This window comes from Stigmatopora nigra, chromosome 1, assembly GCF_051989575.1.
Source record: "Stigmatopora nigra isolate UIUO_SnigA chromosome 1, RoL_Snig_1.1, whole genome shotgun sequence".
NCBI classification, from domain to species: domain Eukaryota; kingdom Metazoa; phylum Chordata; class Actinopteri; order Syngnathiformes; family Syngnathidae; genus Stigmatopora; species Stigmatopora nigra.
In genome coordinates, this window is record NC_135508.1 from 22190286 (window position 1) to 22209512 (window position 19227).

At 36.6% G+C, this 19227-nt stretch overlaps 1 protein-coding gene across 2 annotated transcripts; it reads left to right on the top strand.

The window, feature by feature from the left end:
- Positions 1 to 503: 503 nt before the first annotated feature.
- Positions 504 to 19118, top strand: plod1a (procollagen-lysine, 2-oxoglutarate 5-dioxygenase 1a). 2 transcript variants are annotated; one of them, XM_077720069.1, is made up of 19 exons: positions 504 to 885; positions 3716 to 3807; positions 5405 to 5535; positions 5788 to 5951; positions 7196 to 7308; positions 7399 to 7462; positions 7846 to 7943; positions 8169 to 8270; positions 8334 to 8465; positions 8606 to 8727; positions 9694 to 9798; positions 11509 to 11634; positions 11714 to 11855; positions 11978 to 12091; positions 13206 to 13271; positions 13439 to 13543; positions 13661 to 13807; positions 15671 to 15796; positions 18529 to 19118. In XM_077720069.1, the coding sequence occupies exons 1-19, from the start codon at positions 798 to 800 to the stop codon at positions 18682 to 18684; spliced, it is 2193 nt and encodes a 730-aa protein (XP_077576195.1). In that variant the 5' UTR covers positions 504 to 797; the 3' UTR covers positions 18685 to 19118. The 2 variants fall into 2 exon arrangements, with proteins under 2 accessions (XP_077576195.1, XP_077576184.1); XM_077720058.1 differs by lacking the exon at positions 15671 to 15796 and adding an exon at positions 16048 to 16173 and having other exon boundaries at positions 584 to 885.
- Positions 19119 to 19227: the final 109 nt, after the last annotated feature.

Below are 19227 nucleotides of genomic sequence, written 5' to 3' on the forward strand. Positions count from 1 at the left end.
CCCACCACAACAACAAACAAACAGACAAATAAACAATAACCATTAAATAAATAATACATAAATAATAAATAAATAATAAATAAATGAGAGAGTAGTCAACAATTTAAATAAGTGGGGAAGTGTACAAATAACAACAATAAACAAACGAACAGATAAATAATCAATAAATAATAATACATAATGAATAAATAAGTAGTAAATAAATAAGCAGTCAACATAATAAATGGGTGACCCGGCGGATGAGTGGTTAGCGCGTTGGCCTCACAGTGGGAGACCGGAGTTCAAATCCAAGTTGGTCCACCTGTGTGGAGTTTGCATGATCTCTTGTGTGAGTTTTCTCCGGGTACTCTAGTTTGTTCCCACATTCCAAAAACATGCATACTAGGTACGAAATTGGTTGTCCGTCTCCTCGTGCCCTGCGATTGGCTGGCCACCGATTCAGGGCATCCTTCGCCTCTCGCCAGTCAGCTTGGATAGGCTCCAGCACCCTCCAGTGACCCTAATGAGGATAAAGCGGTTCGGAAAATGAGATAAGACAAGATCTATGGATAATCGTGGTACCGCCATATTGCGAGCTAATCGTTATCGTCTTCCTTTTATCGCAAATCGTATCATATCGGGAGGTACGCTTAGTAGGTTCCCACCCCTATTACGAGAGGGAGGAGGGAGAGAGCGAGCAAGGAAGAAAAGAAGGGGGCTTCTTCTTTTACGTTGCCGGGTCAGCAAGGAAAGTTATTCCGCACTCCCTTCCAGTCCTTTCCTTTTCCCACTCCAGCCTTCATTAAAAGATTGTCGCCATGGAACTTTGGACGGCAATGTTCCCCGTCCTTTTCTTGTGCACACTCCTTCCTTGGAGCAACTGTGAAGAGCAGCAACCCCCCGAAGGTAAGGCGACTGGCTTCCCCGTCTTAATTATATACTTCTAAATGTGTAGTAATGTTTACGGCGTCGCACGTTCTACCAAATGTCAGTGAACGCACCACGTGAAACTTTATTATCCCCATCAAAGCATTGCTGGCTTCGCCGTGTTTTCCTACTGGTTTGACTGATCCAAGGACAAGTAAATGCAGGATTTCGTAGCAGAAGGAAAGGAGGGCGTATTCTGTTTGTGGGGGACCCTCGCGAACCCTAAATTTAGAAGAAAATCACTGAGTTCAGACTCTGCAGCTGACGTGGACACGGCTCGTCTTGTTGGTCTCCGCCTCCGTTGCATAGAATAGAATAATGTCACTAACACTGGGAAGGAAGAATGTTCTAGTGATGTAAAAACAAGAACCGTCTTGCATTACAATTGAAGTCATGGTTAACCCTTGAAGGGCAAGGCAATATTTTGAGTCATTTTTGTAAAAGTCCAATCCCAAAGACCTGTTGTCCACAGACAAGTTTGGCGTTTAGTTTGGCCCAGATGACCCAAAATGTAACACGCAGCTCTCGAGCCGCATACGGCGCCTGGCCAAAAATGAAAGCGGCTTTTTGCTTCATATAATATTTGTTTGGTATATACTGTGGCTCTTTGCCTCGTTTCATGTTTCTCTTATTTAAATTCTCTCTTAAAGCACTCTCAATTTCATCAGGGCCCATTAAAAACAAGTGAAAAGCAATGGGAAGAAAGTGTTATGGTGAATAATGTTTGTATTTGTGTTTGTATTTGTGTGTGTACGTGTGTGTGTGTGTGTGTGTGTGTGTGTGTGTGTGTGTGTGTGTGTGTGTGTGTGTGTGTGTGTGTGTGTATGTGTGTGTGTATGTGTGTCTGTCTGTCTGTCTGTTTTGGCGGGTCACTACGTGGTGTGTCTCTTTGATTCACAGTTTAAAATTGTTGCTATTTGTGTGTAACTTACTCGCCACTCCTGTTTAATGATGTTATCATAGTTTATGGTTAATCATTATTTTCAAATATATTTGAAATAAATATAGAATTATAAATGAATAATGTTTGAAAAACACTGTTAAAATGAATCAAAACATAAATATGGATATGGAGACCAGTCAAGGGTGTAGTCCACCTTTTACCCATCATCAGATTGGGCTAGGTTCCAGCACCTTGCAACTATGACAAGTGGTATTGAAAATAAATGTAATAGCATTTTTGCACTTTTGTCTTTATATGTGAGATATTTCAAAATAAAATACATTTAAAAAGAATATCTATTTTGACTGTGAATGCTGGCATTGATCATACACAAGCACGTCTAGCCCCGTCAATGGCAGCCAATGATTTAAATGAGTGCCCGATCATGATCTGATTACACAGCCTACATAGTAGTTGAAATCACAAGTATTCAATCCTCATTGAAAAGTGCATTGGCATCTAAAAAAATGGGTCCAAACCTCACTTTTACCACAGCACGTTCTATTTGGAGATCAGTAAAGGAGGATTGTCCTATTTTTGGGGTAAAGTTTTTGCCTAAATCTCAACCGATCTAGAAGGACAAGAAAAGTAACATGGACTATCCAAAAGCTTCCGAGGCCACAAAAGTATGGGGTTTGTTTACTGTGGCATTCTAAAAAATGAAACTAATGGATTATGGTCAAGAAGTAAGGCGAGGCTCAGTGAAGCAATGCACCAGATAACTGTATTACACTCAGAATCTTGTGCAAGAGTGTTGTCACTATTAAATAGTTTTTAAATTGATTACTTTGTTCATTGTCTCACTGAGTGACTAATTGGCTGCCAGTAGCGGCACTAGATGTCTAAACTATTGGATTGGTCGTCTAGTACTGGCAATGACATTGAAAGATGAGCATTCACAGGCAGTCCTCTCAGTGTAAATGAATTAGAAATGAATCGGCGTCCATGAGGTGACATGTCAATGAGTGCTCTTAACGTATTCATTACCAAGTCTCATGTTCGTTGATCACCACATTTACTCGAATATAAGCCACCCCCACGTATGAGCTGCACCATTAAGTGGTAAGGTACCAATGAGATTTTCCCATCTCTCATCACATCTCATTTTCTGAACCGCTTTATCCTCATGAGGGAAGCGGGGGGTGCTGGAGCCTATTTCAGATGACTCCGGGCCAGAGGCGGGGGACAACACCCTGAATCAATGGATAACCATGCACATTCACAGCCTTACCTAGGTGCAATTTAGAGTTTCCAATCAGCCTACAATGCATGTTTTTTTTGGAATGTGAGAGGAAACCGGAGTGCTTGGAGGAAACCCACGCAGGCCCAGGGAGAACATGTAAACTCCACTCACATGGACATGACCGTATTTGGGAGGCCGGCGCACTAACCACTCGTGCCACCAGACCACCCAATTTATACATATAAAATAAATATTTCATAATTTTTGGCAGTACAGTGGATGAGTGTTGATGCGTTGGCCTCACAGTTCTGAGATCGATGGTTCAATCCCGGGTTCTGACTTGTGGGAATTTCGCATCTTCTCCACGGGCTTGTGCCAGTTTTCCGTGTGCTTCGGTTTCCTCCCACATTCCACTGCCTCACAGCTCTGGGGTCCTAGATTTGAACCCAGGATCCCAGAGCTGTGAGGCCGACACGCTAACCGCTCGCTCCAGCGGGCTGCTCGACATGATATTTTCTGCACACAAAAATGAAAGCTGTCAAACTGTAAACTATAAGACTTTATTTTCAAATTGTTGCTCTCCCATTCAATTCATTGTCTACTGTAACTATATGTTGAAAGTGTGCAGAAACTTTCTAAGTGCCAAGACTTTAAACAAATTCCTCTTCAATGTTCTTTTCCAGATAAACTCTTAGTGGTGACCGTGGCAACTAAAGAGACTGATGGCTTCAAACGTTTTATGAGATCAGCAAAACATTTCAATTACACTGTAAAGGTAAGAAACACCAAATATTCTACTACTGTCCTATATTTTGTTCAGAAGTGTGGTGGCCTTGTGATGCTGAAAATTGAGAGTACTAATTTTTGTAGACCACTTTCCTCTTTGGTATTCGCATGCTCTCCCCTTTTTTACTGGTTATGTTCTGTAATTACAGTAAATAAATGAAATACTGATGCTACAGTATGCGACTTTCATGTCTTTATCTGTTTTGTTGAGACTGATATTCCCAATCGTCTTGAATGCATCATTCACTAGGTGGTTTGTTTACTCATAAAAGTTGCAATTGGTGCTGAATTAATGGCCACAGAACAACAAAGCAAAAGCACGAAGTACAAAGCAAAGCAAAGTAAATGGGATCATTAAGAATCACCAAATCAAATCATTAAAAGCAGAAAAGCAGCAGAAACACAAAACGAGCAAGAGTGGACGGAGCTACCGCTACCGGCTGCCACTTGAGCGGGGCTATCTTTGTTGCGGTAGCAAAAACGGATACAGACTCAATAAAAAGACATTTTAAAGTTGGATAAAACTGGAACCACACACAGGAAGTCTTCCACAAGATGGGAAACTTCTGCAGACTAGGACCGAGGTAGAGAATATGCAAAGTCACTCTTCCAAGCTTATCCGCACAATAGTCCGGAGCTGAAGAATCAACCGTAGCAGAGTAGAACCCCCTCGACTCTGTGTCTGGCCTGGTAAGCACCAACAACTCTTCCATCTTATCCCATGATGGAATGGTTGGTCTGAAGCGTCACTTCTTCTACCGGCACTTTTATCCCACTCCCAATTTCCAGCGGTATTGAGGTGTTGCTCCTTCTGCTGTGTATTGTAACGGCTAGTCCCATGGTTATGACAGCGTAGGCATGGCTGAATGGTTCCAAAAAAGACGTAGCAGAAAGAAGCCAGGCTAACAGAACAAAGAAAGTTGTAAAAACATTAAAGTAAAAAGTATAAAGTACAAAATAAAATAAAAAGCAATGTATTAAGAAATATAAAAAATAAATTTAAAATGAATTAAATAAAAATAAATACAATTAAAAATATAAACATTGGTGTATCGTTGCAGATTGAAGTATGGTATCGTTAAAACCCTAGTAATTAAAAAAAATGCTACACTTGCACAAATCACCTACTATATAATGTAGATTTGAGATGAAAATATTCATATCTAAGGAATCAAATTCAGCATTTATTTCTATTTTACATTAGAATATATTCAACTTCGTTGTCCTCAGCCATAGATAAATACAGAAACACATCTAATCAGAAGGGCAAAAATTACCAAAATGTATACAAATAGATGCTGTAGAGTGAGTTTATGTAACAGTAATATTCAGAAATATGCAAATGTACTACTATCAGCCTAAAGGTATGTATGAAAAAAATACTACATACATGCTATGAACAATATTGCAGGTGACTTAACAGTAGTGTAGAGAAAGGGTAGAACTATGCTATGAACAATATACTAAACGGATTAACAGAAATGAAAGAAAATCTGTTGAACTCCTATATTAATCATGATTTCAACATTCATAGACAAAAACAATCTCCTCGTTGCAGGAGTTGAACATTATCTTGGTGTTTTCAGGTTCTCGGTCGTGGTGAAAAATGGAAAGGAGGTGACTACTTGTCGCCTGGGGGAGGTCAGAAAGTACGAATCCTGAAGGAAGCGCTGGAGAAAATGAAGGATGAAGATAAAATCATTCTTTTTATTGACAGGTACCATGTCTTTGTATCCATAATTCATGTTTTTTCCATGGATCATATTAACAGCTTCTTTTGCAATTCAATTGAGATTTAGTTGAATTACAGTTTTGTGCTCTATTCCATTCTGTTTGTGTTGTTGTCAGGGTAGCCTCAGTGGAGGAGAAATTTTTTATCCAAAAACATATTTTTGGGGTGTGTTGAATGCTGGCTTGCACCGCTGATGTGTCAGTATTATTTTATATCTTTCCTTCATGTGTTCCACAGCTATGATGTTATCTTCGCATCAAGCCCTAAAGAGCTACTTAAGAAGTTTATGCAAGCCAAACACAAGGTGGTCTTCTCCTCTGAGACATTGATATGGCCCGACAGACATTTGGAAGACAAACATCCACATGTACGAGAGGGCAACAGGTTCCTTGGATCAGGGGGTAAGTTGTGTATTTCTACATTAGACAGTTGAAATTGTTATAAAATTGTAATACAGAATTTATAGATTTCCACTCATGGGAAAATATTTTCAGATTATTATTCATGACATAGGTAAAAGATAAGGAGATTGTTATTTATCCTTTATCAAGCACTTGTTTAAGATTTCAGTAGAAACGTTACAACAAGCACCATATTTACTCTCATATAAGCCGCCCCATGTATAAGCCGCACCCTGAAAATTGGCGCATAAGCAATTTTCATCTCCATGTTCATGGTTTTAATAGGGTGTACAAATGTGTTACTTTGAAGGGAAAATCTTAACGAAAATCATCATAATTGGTATTTCTGAGATACTGTATGAATCAAAAGCACATTATTAGGTTCAATATCATAAGGAAGTTAATATGCCTGTCTATGTAAATGCAAAATATCACATTTTTCAATTTGAAAAAGAAATAAGTCTATTTTGATGAGAAGGTGATGCTTTCTAGTTTAAAAAAATAACAATTTTCTCACCAGAACTTTTAAGATGTTGGTGTAGCCATATTGCTTCTAATGTCAAAATATCTGAATTCCTTCGATGGTTCATATTACTCCAAAAGTTTTCATTTTCGGTCAAGAAATACAACGAAAAAAAAATCTAAGTGCAATTTTGTTTTATTTCAAAATCATGGCTACTCACGTCTGGCCAGTCAGAGCGCGTTTAATTAGGTTCAGATGGCAGTGCCCAAGGTATGATGACTGCCCGGGACCTAGGCAGTGTGGTTTCTCACGTTTAATGCAAGATACGTACCTTTTTTCTTGAATTTCATTCATAGACGGCAAAATTATTTTGTTCAATTAATACATTTGTTTATCTTTTCTCTATATAGAAACAAATTTGCTTGCATCATGAGGCAACTGCGCCATTTTGTTGTGACGTCATCGTGTCACGGCGCTGTCAACTTGCAGTTTTTTGCATGTCGTGTTTTTATGCGCATATAAGCCGTACCCTCAATTCAGTAATCATTTTTTTTGTCCGATAAAACCGGCTTATATGCGTGTAAATATGGTAGTTGTCATGTGGTGCTTTCACAGATGGAAATAGGTTGCTCTTTGTAGAATAAAGACCGTTTTTTAAAGTCAGCAGAAAACCCCCCAAACCTGGCTTGGGTAATGATCCTCGGAAATTTCCAAGCTTGTTTGTATATTAGCGCACAGCATGCATGAGCGCCTGTTTTTCTACTTTTACTGCTTTCCTCAGGTTTTATTGGCCACCTTCCCAACATAAAGGAAATGGTTGCTGAGTGGGCAGGAAAAGACGGGGACAGTGATCAGCTGTTTTTCACCAAGATTTATATAAACCCTGAGAAAAGAGTAAGACCTGTTCTTCTATGGTACTTGTTTTTGGGTTGTTAATTTTGCCATTACATACATTTTCTGGGGGAATGAATGACTGTATTTCAGAAATCCGTAAACATCACCTTGGACAGCAAATGCAGATTGTTTCAGAACCTTCATGGAGCTCTTGGTGAGTAAAACGATAGTCCCTGCCATTGACTGCAAATGACGTCAAATCAGTTTTTTCCCACCAATTTAATTCTGACATTGGTTCAGATTCTGTATTTTTGCACATTATACTTTGGATCTCTTTTGTGTAGAATAGTTTGAAAAAAATGATGCAGCTGACTAAACAGGAACTGAGTGTTTAAACATGAGATGAACCCTGGAGCTTGTGCTCCAGTAAGGAATTTGTTAGTTCTACGTGAGACATGGGTGATAAAGCTCCCATAGTCTGCATCCAACTGAATCAAACTGAACTGCCACATCATAAACCCCTCCCCCCCAAAAACTAATTCAACTACAAATGCTCATTAATTAATGTTCTGACATTGTACTGTGTATGTCTTCCAGATGAAGTGGTGCTAAAATTTGAGGAGCGACATGTGAGAGCCAGAAATTTGCTGTATGATACTTTACCAGTTATCATTCACGGGAATGGTCCAAACAAGGTACTGTTGACATTCATGCAGTTTGGTTCTTTTATGACTTTATTTTAGGTCAACAGAAAAAAAGTGATCAAATCTGCCGGGTCAAAAATGTGCTAATATTTGGCCAGTTTCATTTCAATGATCATTTCAAAGATCGTATTTTGTCCTGACCCTGCCCATCTGTCAATTTTTTTAAAGTCAATGTAGCCCCCGGGCCGAAAAGTTTAAACTAACTTTGCTCAACAGCTTCAACTTAACTACCTTGGGAACTATATTCCAAACGCATGGACATTTGAGACGGGCTGCACAGTGTGTCAAGAGGACCTACGGCCACTCAAGAACCTTACGGTTGGTGATGTTTTTTCCCGACCACTATTCCCTCAAACTAATGCTTTCTATCCTCTCCATCAGGAAAGTGAATATCCTATGGTGGTGATTGGCATTTTCATTCAGCAGCCCACCCCATTCGTCACTGTATTTTTTGAACGCCTACTGAAGCTTCAGTACCCCAAAAATAGGCTCAAGCTCTTTATTTTCAACAAGGTAATAAGAACTGACGGCACTGTACAATCGGAAACATATTATCGTTTGATTCAAGGAAAAATAATAACTATTTGCACCCAACATGTACTCCTCCCACTCAATACTTCTACAGACATTTGTATTTTGTTTTTCTACCATAGGAACTTCATCATGAACGTGAGGTTAGTTCTTTCCTGCATGATCATGGAAGTCTTTATCTCGATGTCAAATTAGTTGGTCCTGAAGAGGAAATGGATGAAGCATCTGCACACAATATGGGCTTGTGAGTTGCCAAATTCTAATAAATTAATACCTTAATATACAAGTCTCTCAACATACGAGAAATTTGAGACACGAGGAAAATTCCGAGCCAATGTTTGCCTTGAGATACGAGACAAATACGAGCATAGCGGCACCTAAGTAGTCTTTTTCAAGCTGCACAGTGACATTCATGACAAGAGGGAGGGCTTTCTTTTAACCTAAGACCCAGACTCTTGCAAGGCATTTTTATTTTATATTTGATATTTAGGCTAATTGGGACCTGATGGGTGTAAAAACAAAGAATTATCTTTTTATTCATGATGTAGATTATGAGAGAAATGATGTCCACATCATAAGTGGACACCAGGCGCTTGTTGTGCAAAATTTAACGTTGTAGTCTTGTGAAGTCGTGGCTGGTTGGATAACTTTAAAAAACGAACTAGGGATACACTTGTTTGTGAGGCACGGGGAAGCAGCTAGTTTTGAGTGGAAAGCCGCGGCGGATACATTAACACCTCTACCTCGGTTATAGCACAACATTGTTACACCCAAGTTTGTGTACAGTAAGCAAAGTTAATTTAAGTTAAAGCTTATGTTATGTAGTGTCACAAAAGTGTAGCGAACCGAACGTGTCAAGTCTCTCACCCCCACCGTTATCTGCTACCGTCTGTCTCAAAGGTAAGAACTCTGTAACAATAATGTCGCATTTATTGCTGATCATAAACACTTGATAGGTATTCGATACTCTGTGAGCGTAGGTGGTGTATTAGAACTCGTAAAAACATGTATTTGCATTTCAGAAGGTGAGAACGAATTCATTTATATTTAATTATTTTGAATGGGAAAATTTGATTTGAGATAAGAGTAAATTGACATTCGGGTTCAGCCCCGGAACGCATTAAGCTCGTATTTCAACATATTACTGTACTTGTTAGATAATGCAAATTGAAACATTTCCCAACTTGTCTTTCTGCACTTTCTTTTTCAGTGATATGTGTAGGAAGCAGACGGACTGTGACTATTTCTTTAACTTGGATATTGAAGTTGTTTTGAAGAATGAAAACACACTCAAAATTCTCATTGAACAAAACCTGTAAGTATATTTATCAAGTTTCAGTAATGTTCATCTGTTCATGTGACGCAATACTGTTTTTATTAGCTTTGTTTGAAGATAGGCTTCAGAACACTATAGTGGGGCACAATTGGAAAATAATTTATAGTGTTTCAAAAACACGGATACTAGTGTCGGAAGGGATTATAGGCATTCAAATGTGGGGACCAGTATCACCTAGTATTGAAAAATGGACCGATACTGTGCCGTATATGTATACCTGTTAGGGTTGCATAGTTTTATGCTTTTTTCCCTCTGGTGTCCTGTCTGAGTGATTGCCCATTGTGTTCAGCTGTCGTTTCTCCGCCCCTGGTGTATTCCCTGCTTGCTCCCTCGTGTGTTTCCGGGGTGTTCCTAATTGTCTCGTCAACCCATGTCAGTCTATTTAAACCCCGCCGATTGTTGTCATTGGTTTGATTTTGTCATTTATTGCTAAGTCCTTGGGGTTTTTTTTGTTAAAAAAGTATTTAGAAGAGTTCATTTATTCATTGTCCCACAACCTAGGGAGGCACAAAGGTTCTTAGCACTGTCTGTAAAGCAATCACAGCATTTATTTTTAGCTCTGTGCATTCATTCATTACTAAAAGGAAATAATGTTTATGGTTTCAAAAACCTGGTATCAGTACTATACAGTACAGAACAACTCAGCCAGGTAGCGGACTCAATATTGGATGGCTATGATGGTATTGGTGCAAGACCGATGGTTTTTAGTCTGAGGGCTTTCTACTATTTAGTTGTGCTTAATCCAATAAGGTTTTCACCTTTACTCTCTGACATAATGTTATTCTTTCTTTACTTTCCTTAATTACGATCTCGTAACATTTGTACAAACATAGTACTAATGCCAAATAAACATTACTTTAATGCCTTTTCTGGCATATTTCATTGCACGACAATTCAGTCATACGTTTACTTACAAAATTATTGTTTTTTTTGTAACTTGTAGAGGTGTTCTTTATATGTAAATTCTCTAATTCGTTCCACGGTCTTCACACGACTACCAACTAAACCCTTTAAAATTGGTCAAAGTGTCCTAATTTTGTGTCAAAGATGTGAGGAAACACAAAAATGAGAGAACATTCAATGGAATTGATTTATTAATATCTTAAAATAAATAAAAACATGAAAATGTGCCCTGTGCTGCTGAAATATCCCTCTCTGTGGCCGTTATAGATGTAATACCCATATCTTCCCGCCTGATGGCAGTAAGAGCCTGTTCTATCAGGGCCGAAAGTCGTCCACTTTCTAGTACATTTTAGACTTTTACGTGTGCGTGTGCGTAAAAATATGTGCCACGTTGCTTTTGTAGTTATTAATTGCTTAATAAGGGGAATTAAAAATAAAATAACATAAAAGGAAATTCATTTACTTTTTGGGTGATTTTGTAACTTGGATCTTTTTCGTATCTCGAGTCACTCATTTGAATATCAAAAATTCATAACCTGAAACTTCCGTACCTAAAGGCATAGGTATAAGCATAAGTAGAGAAATGACTGTATTTTTTTTTAAGTACAGCGTTTTTCAATATCTTTAAGCAATAGGTGGAAACATTATATTGGGGAAAAAAAGATCACTTATGAATTCCACAATCACAATATAGTTACAAACAGCTGTCAGGCATGAAAAAAGGATGAATGTGTTTACCAGTGCTTCAGAATTGTTTGTAATAATACAACTTCAAATGCTGTTCAGGCCTATCGTAGCACCACTGTTGACACGGACTGGCCGACTGTGGAGTAATTTCTGGGGAGCCCTGAGTGCAGATGGCTACTACGCCAGGTCGGAGGATTACGTGGACCTCGTTCAAGGTCACAGAGTGTAAGATACTAAAATGTTGATGACAATTTTCAGATAACAGTGTTGATATATACAATTAATGGTCTCATGGTCTTCGCAGGGGAATATGGAATGTTCCTTATGTAACCAGCGTATACCTGATGAAGGCCAGCCTCCTTCGCTCGGAGCTTTCGGATGATGATCTGTTTCATTCAGAATCCTTGGACCCTGACATGACCTTTTGCAAACATGTTCGAAGCAAGGTATTTTTTTTTTATTTGGAATTTGTTTTTATGTCCTATTATTAACTCAAATTCAATATTTTAGGCCAGTTTTAGCATATCAACCGCATAAGACATAAAACATTGTAAAACTTGGTTCTCAGGGAGTCTTCATGTATGTAACCAACATGGAGACTTTTGGCCGCATCCTGTCAACAGAAAACTGTCAGACCAGTCATCTACATAATGATCTGTGGCAAATCTTTGAGAATCCTGAGGTGAGAATTAGGCATGTCTACAGTCCGATCACATGATTTGGATTTGGGCCCGGTTACGAGTTCAGGGTATTTGTAAAAGATTGCTTTTTAAAATACAGTGGTACCCTGACATACGAGCAATCCAATACGAGTAAAATTTTGAGTAAATATTTATCTTGACATATGAGACAAATTTTGATGTTCGAGGATAAAGCGGACACGAGAGGCTGCTCATAAGAACATCAAGAGCACTGTCTTTCCAGTCGCAACTCCCTTGTGTAATGTCTCTACGAGCACTGGGCGGAGCGTTTCATTTTTTTCAGTGTTTTTTCCATTAGTCAGTGCGAATGGCGTGTATACTACTTCTGGTTGGCAAGTGGTCGTGCGTTATCTTATATTGAGGACATTTGTGTGCATCATTTTCGGAATATTTTGAAGTGAATATAAAAGCGAACAACCCTCCGATAGGTTGCATCTGAAAGTCAGGGTGGAGGCGGGGCAAATAAAGCCAATCTGGGAGAAGAAAGGTATCAACATTTAAAAATAAAATAGAATGAGGTTTAGTGTAAGATTATATTAAACTTATTTTTGAGTGTGTCTGCATCGTAATCAAAGTTAATTTAAATTAGTTTATGTTATGTTACGACCACGTTGCCGTGCAAAAAGTATCTCCCCTCTTCTCTGTCCCTGTCTCTTCCCACCGCGAAATCTGTCTAATTTTAGTACTATTAAACACATTTTAGTACTCTTAAACCAATAGTTTTTTGTTACTTTGTGAATAGATGACAAATTAGAACAAATACAAATTTATTTCCAATCCAATATCTTGTTTTGGGTGTTTTTTCAGAGGGTTGGAACTAATTAATTTGTTTTTAGTTCATTTTCACGGGAAACGTTCATTTGAGTTACGAGTAAATGGATGAAACAAGCTCAGTCCCGGAATGCATGAAGCTTGTATCTCGAGGTACCACTGTATATTTATTTAATTTTATTTGTAAGTATGAACTGAATGACAGCACATTAGTTAACGCAAAGTGGTTGTGAAAATGTACCTCAAATGAAGAGATCCAACCAGGCCTTCCCACTTGAAATGCTTTGTGTAATAGAAATGGATTAAATAATGTTTTTATTTCAGGACTGGCAAGAGCGCTACATTCATGAGAACTACACGTACATTATGAAAGATAAACTCATTGAAACTGTGAGTTGTCAACAAACCCTCTCGTCTTCAGTTTACTGTGGATTATTACCTGTGAACTCAATTGGTGTCTTGACTTTAAACAATGTCCTATACAAGTCCTATATATTTGTGTTTGTCACATGCTAGCTCCAAAAAATAACTTTGCTTTGACCTTTTTTCGTCCTTAGCCTTGCCCTGATGTATACTGGTTTCCAATATTCAGCGATGTAGCTTGCAACCACTTGGTTGAAGAAATGGAAAACTTTGGAAAGTGGTCAGGAGGCGGTAATAAGGTATTATCACCATCTTGTATCTGATGCTAACATTTATTGTCATGGGTGATGATAATGAGTCAATCATCATTAATAACAGACTTGTTTTCTCTCTTTGATTATTTTGTGGACTGCCAGGACACCCGAATCCAGGGTGGCTATGAGAACGTCCCCACCATTGACATCCACATGAATCAAGTCAACTATGATAAGGAATGGCAACAGTTTTTACTGGAGTACATTGCGCCAATAACAGAGAAAATGTATCCTGGTTACTACACTAAGGTAAGACTTAGAATAGCTTCCTATGTACCGTATTCAGAAAGCTGTGACTGAAGCTCAAGATCAGATTCGAGGGTGGTGGTCAATAACTCAACTCAGTGTTGGTATTTATCTACACCACGAAGAAGAGGCAGATGAGAAAGACTGCTAAAGTATCAACCAATGTTTTAGTTCTGACAAAAACGTTTCTTTCTAACTCCTGAACTAAGATTTCAGGATTTAAAATATTAGGAGTGTTATGATGCAGTCAATGATGGTGAAGCGGTACAGTCGCTTGACTTTGGCACAGGCAACGTGGGATTGATTCCCATTCAGTGACGGTGAGATAATGAGTGAATGGTTGTCTGTCTCTGTGGTAGCCCTATCATTGACTGGTCATCAGTTTAGGGTCCTATGATTGACTGGTTTAGGGTCTAGTCTCTATTTCAATCAAAGGTTCTCTGGAATGGATTTGGCATCATTATGATATTCACCCATATTTTAGATTTAGTCTCAAAGATCTTAACAACACTGAAACACATTTGACATGTATGTGTGTGCCAACAGCCCTAAAACTTACTTGTACCTCAAATTTAGAAGGTGCTTTGAAATACGTACTACCGCATCTGACTTTTAAATCATAGCACACCATAATTTGGACACAATTTTTTTTTAAGTGACAGAATAGTCTTAATAATGAAACTAGATTCTAATTGTGTGGGGTATAACAAAGAGCCAAACTTGTTTTTATATATAAATTCCATAAGGGCAGTTACATTTGTGGTTAAAAGTTTACATACACTTGTGAAGGACATAATGTCATGGCTCTCTTGAGTTTCCAGTTATTTCTACAACTCTGATTTTTCTCTGATAGAGTGATTGGAACAGATACGTCTTTGTCACACAAAAAACATTCATGAAGTTTGGTTCTTTTATGACTTTATTATGGGTTAACAGAAAAAGTGATCCAATTTGCTTGGTCAAAAATATACATACACCAACACGAATTAGCAATTTTGGTGACTTAGAAAGTAGTGTCAGTGAAATCTTCATAGCATGGTCTGTTAACGTCTTGAGTGATTATGAGTGACTACAGCTGTTGACTTCTCTGCAGCCACGCTGCACACAACTACAGACAAAAGCCTTTAAAACTGGTCAAAGTGTCCCAATTTTATTTGAAAGATGTGATGAAACACAAAATGAGAGAAAATTATAAGGAAATGATTTATTAATGTCTTAAAAGACCTAAAGCAGAAGAAAATGGGCCTGTGCCGCTAAAATAGTTACCGTTATAATGGGAAATGTGATATCCGCGTTTGCCCGCCTGATGGGGGCAAGAGCTCTTTCTACCATGGCCGAAAGCTGCCCACTTTATAGTACTACATTTTAGACTTTTACATGTGTTAAAATGTGCTGTGTTGGATTTGTACAGTTTTATTAGCTTATTAAAGGGATTTGCAATCATTATTAAGGGGATAATTTAGCTGAGGTGGACAGGTATGTTAGAGAGAATCTTGAAACATGGATAGTGGTTGTTGTGAGACAGTCAATTGAATTGAATTGAATGCTTTTATTGTCATTATATGAGAGAACGAGAGCGATGAAATGAGCGCTTAGTAGAGGGCAGCAATGTTCTAAACTCCACAACAATATTTTCAAAATATAATTACGGATAAGGAAATTACTTTTTGTGGAATTTCATAACTTGGATCTTTTTCCTATATCAAGTCACTCATTTGTATAGTATAAAGAATTTCGTGACCTGAAAATTCGTAAGTAGAAGTATGACTGTAATCCCATGGGCCGTTTGGACCGTTTGTGTAAATTTCCAACTCGATTTACTACATATTGGCTGCCGTTGTGCTGACAAACCATGTCTTCTTCCAGTGTGCTACTCCTTTGAACTTCGTGGTGAGGTACAAACCCGACGAGCAGCCCCTGCTCGAGCCTCACCATGACGCCTCCACATTCACTATAAACATTGCGCTCAACAGTAAAGATGTTGACTACCAGGTAAATGCAGGTGGAGCCAGCAGATAATAGAGACTTCAGGAACTGACAATGCGGGTGACGTGCTCCGCTCTCTGCTTGTCCTTGTCCATCTGTGGGCTTGAATGCTGGATGCAGAAGCAGCCTTGAAGCTTGCCTTTCTCCAGCAAGTGTTTTGCACCAGCGTCCACACGACATCCCTTCACGCGGCCCCTTGAGCAATTTCTATGCGAATGCTTGCATGACCTTCCTCCTTTTCCTATGTGTGTTTGCAGGCTCATTTTGACTTGGCCTTTATAGTTAGATATAAGCCCGATGAGCAGCCCTATTTGAGGCCACATCACGACGCCTCCACATTCACTATAAACATAGCACTCAATCAGAGGGGGCCTGATTACCAGGTGAGTGGCATCAGTGCTTGGCACAAAGAGGACAGTAAATGAAAGTTAAAATGCCAAGATTAAAATAACATTTAGCCTGGGTGGCGAATAAATGGGAGCAAAAGATGTTTTTTAAGCTAACAATAAGGGTTTAAAATGGCTAGCCCAAGAATATATGACTTTACAGGAAAAATATGTGGGGGTTTTTTCTGGACACAATTATGAGGAATTGAATACAGACATGGTGGAACAGCACCACCTGGTGGTTGAGTTGTGGCGAATGTGACAGCCTACCCATGGGACAAGAAACCCTGTTTTCCCCTACTGTTTTCTAGCCATACATGCAGCAGCCACTTCTCGGCAGAACAAAACATAATTTCACAGTTAATAAAAGCATTGTGTGTAGCCAGTGTGATATTGGAAAAATGCACAACTGCTTTCAACATTTAATTTCAAACACCAAATGTCACCAAACTTTAGAATTGTGAGGCAAATGGCAACTGCAGAATATCTAAATGTTTTATTTGACATTTTATTGGTGCTGAGCAGTATGTAAAAAAACAATATGTTCTGATTTATATCATGATAATGCCACACTTTAGTATATTTTTCATTATGATTTTCATACTGCCTTCTTTGTTGTTGTGGCTAATTGTTGCCCAATAACACATTTTTGTTTGATGGTAATTTATCACTCTCCAGGTTTGACACTTTATTGATTTAAGTATAAACACTAAAGTTCAGTAGTGTGCTTTTATAGTATATTATCATTTGAGAAGGGTGATAAAAGAGGGAAGGTATGACAATACTTGATTTGTTTTTGCAATTTAAATGGTCTAATCATACAACATTGAACAAAAGGTTAATATTCTAATTTGAGTTCAACAAAACACACGTAAATATATATTGCAATTTTATTGTACCATGTTGTCAACCTCGGACAACAAAAACACTTTCGACAAACCTGCTATAGATTTGTATCCAATGAACAGACAACCAAGACAGTTTCCATTACACGAGGATTCTTTGGCTGGCATGTCAATCTACGTTCCTGGTATTTCATTTTTTTCCATTCCATTTTTTTTCCTCAAAAGTGCATTTGCAAGTTCTCGCATGAATGGTGTCATCATTGCATCCACCTCATTTCCCTGCATCTTCAATACACTGGGCTAAGGGGAAAATCACTATACAATTGTGGTGTACATATAATATATAAGCAGTGCATACTTTCTAATTTACACGTGCTATAATGGTTATTAATATGCATATATTTTTTCTTATTTATATATTTATATATATATATCTTTATATATATATATATGTATATATATATATATATATATATATATATATATATATATATATATATATATATATATATATATATATATATATATATATATATATATATATATATATATATATATATATATATATATATATATATATATATATATATATATATATATATGAATATGTATATATATATATATTTATATATATATATATATATATATATATATATATATATATATATATATATATATATATATATATATATATATATGAATATGTATATATATATATATATATATATATATATATATATATATATATATATATATATATATATATATATATATATATATATATATATATATATATATATATATATATATATATATATATGAATATGTATATATATATATTTATATATATATATATATATATATATATATATATATATATATATATATATATATATATGAATATGTATATATGTATATATATATATATATATATATATATATATATATATATATATATATATATATATATATATATATATATATATATATATATATATATATATATATATATATATATATATATATATATATATATATATATATATATATAGATATATATAGATATATAGATATATAGATATATAGATATATAGATATATAGATATATAGATATATAGATATATAGATATATAGATATATAGATATATAGATATATAGATATATAGATATATAGATATATATATATATATATATATATATATATATATATATATATATATATATATATATATATATATATATATATATATATATATATATATATATATATATATATATATATATATATATATATATATATATATATATATATATATATATATATATATATATATATATATATATATATATATATATATATATATATATATATATATATATATATATATATATATATATATATATATATATATATATAATTTTTTTTTAATTTTTTTATTTTTCTTATTGACAGAGTAACAAATTCCAAATCCTGGTAAATATTTAAATTTTTTTATTGTAATCTCAGGGTGGAGGATGCAGGTTCCTCCGCTATGATTGCTCTGTGGAGGCTCCCCGTAAAGGATGGGCCATCATGCACCCAGGCCGCCTCACCCACTACCACGAAGGACTGCCCACCACAGCTGGCGTTCGCTACATCGCAGTGTCCTTCGTGGACCCCTGATAATCAGCGTTGGTTAGACATTTATAAGAAAAATATTTTAGATGCATTTGCTTAAATTTTGTGCTCTTGACAGCAGAGGACATCCATTCTGTTTGATTTTGAAGACCTGGAAGCAAATGAGCGCATGTTTTGCTTCTGATTTCAAACGGATTGGACATCTATCTGCGTCAATGGAAGTCAAATGTTTAAGTGTGACAATAGGTGTTGACTAAACAAAAAGGGAACTGTCTGAATCTTAGATTGTACATATTCGAGCTTATGACCCACAGCTGAACTGTCAAACCAGTTACGTAAATATTTATTTTTTCTCCATATCCAGTGTGAATGTTTGCTCGGGAGTTTTCACAGTGGCAGCATAGAGGAACATGTCTTGACAACAATTGGCACAATGACTGTATAACAGATTGTATCAATAAAGCATCTGTCAACACTGATCGTTGTCATTTAAAAATCTACAAATGCAATACTGATTTAATGTCAGGGGGAACTTTCAGGGGCAACTAAATCTTCAGACAAGGACTCAACTTATCCTGGTGCTGTAAT

Bases quoted from the DNA above. Each gene is read 5' to 3' on its own strand.
- plod1a (XM_077720069.1), top strand. From the start codon at position 798: ATGGAACTTTGGACGGCAATGTTCCCCGTCCTTTTCTTGTGCACACTC. The intron at 11,856-11,977 runs GTATTTTTTTTT...CTTGGTTCTCAG, and splicing joins GCAAACATGTTCGAAGCAAG to GGAGTCTTCATGTATGTAAC. The intron at 13,544-13,660 runs GTATTATCACCA...GTGGACTGCCAG, and splicing joins GGTCAGGAGGCGGTAATAAG to GACACCCGAATCCAGGGTGG.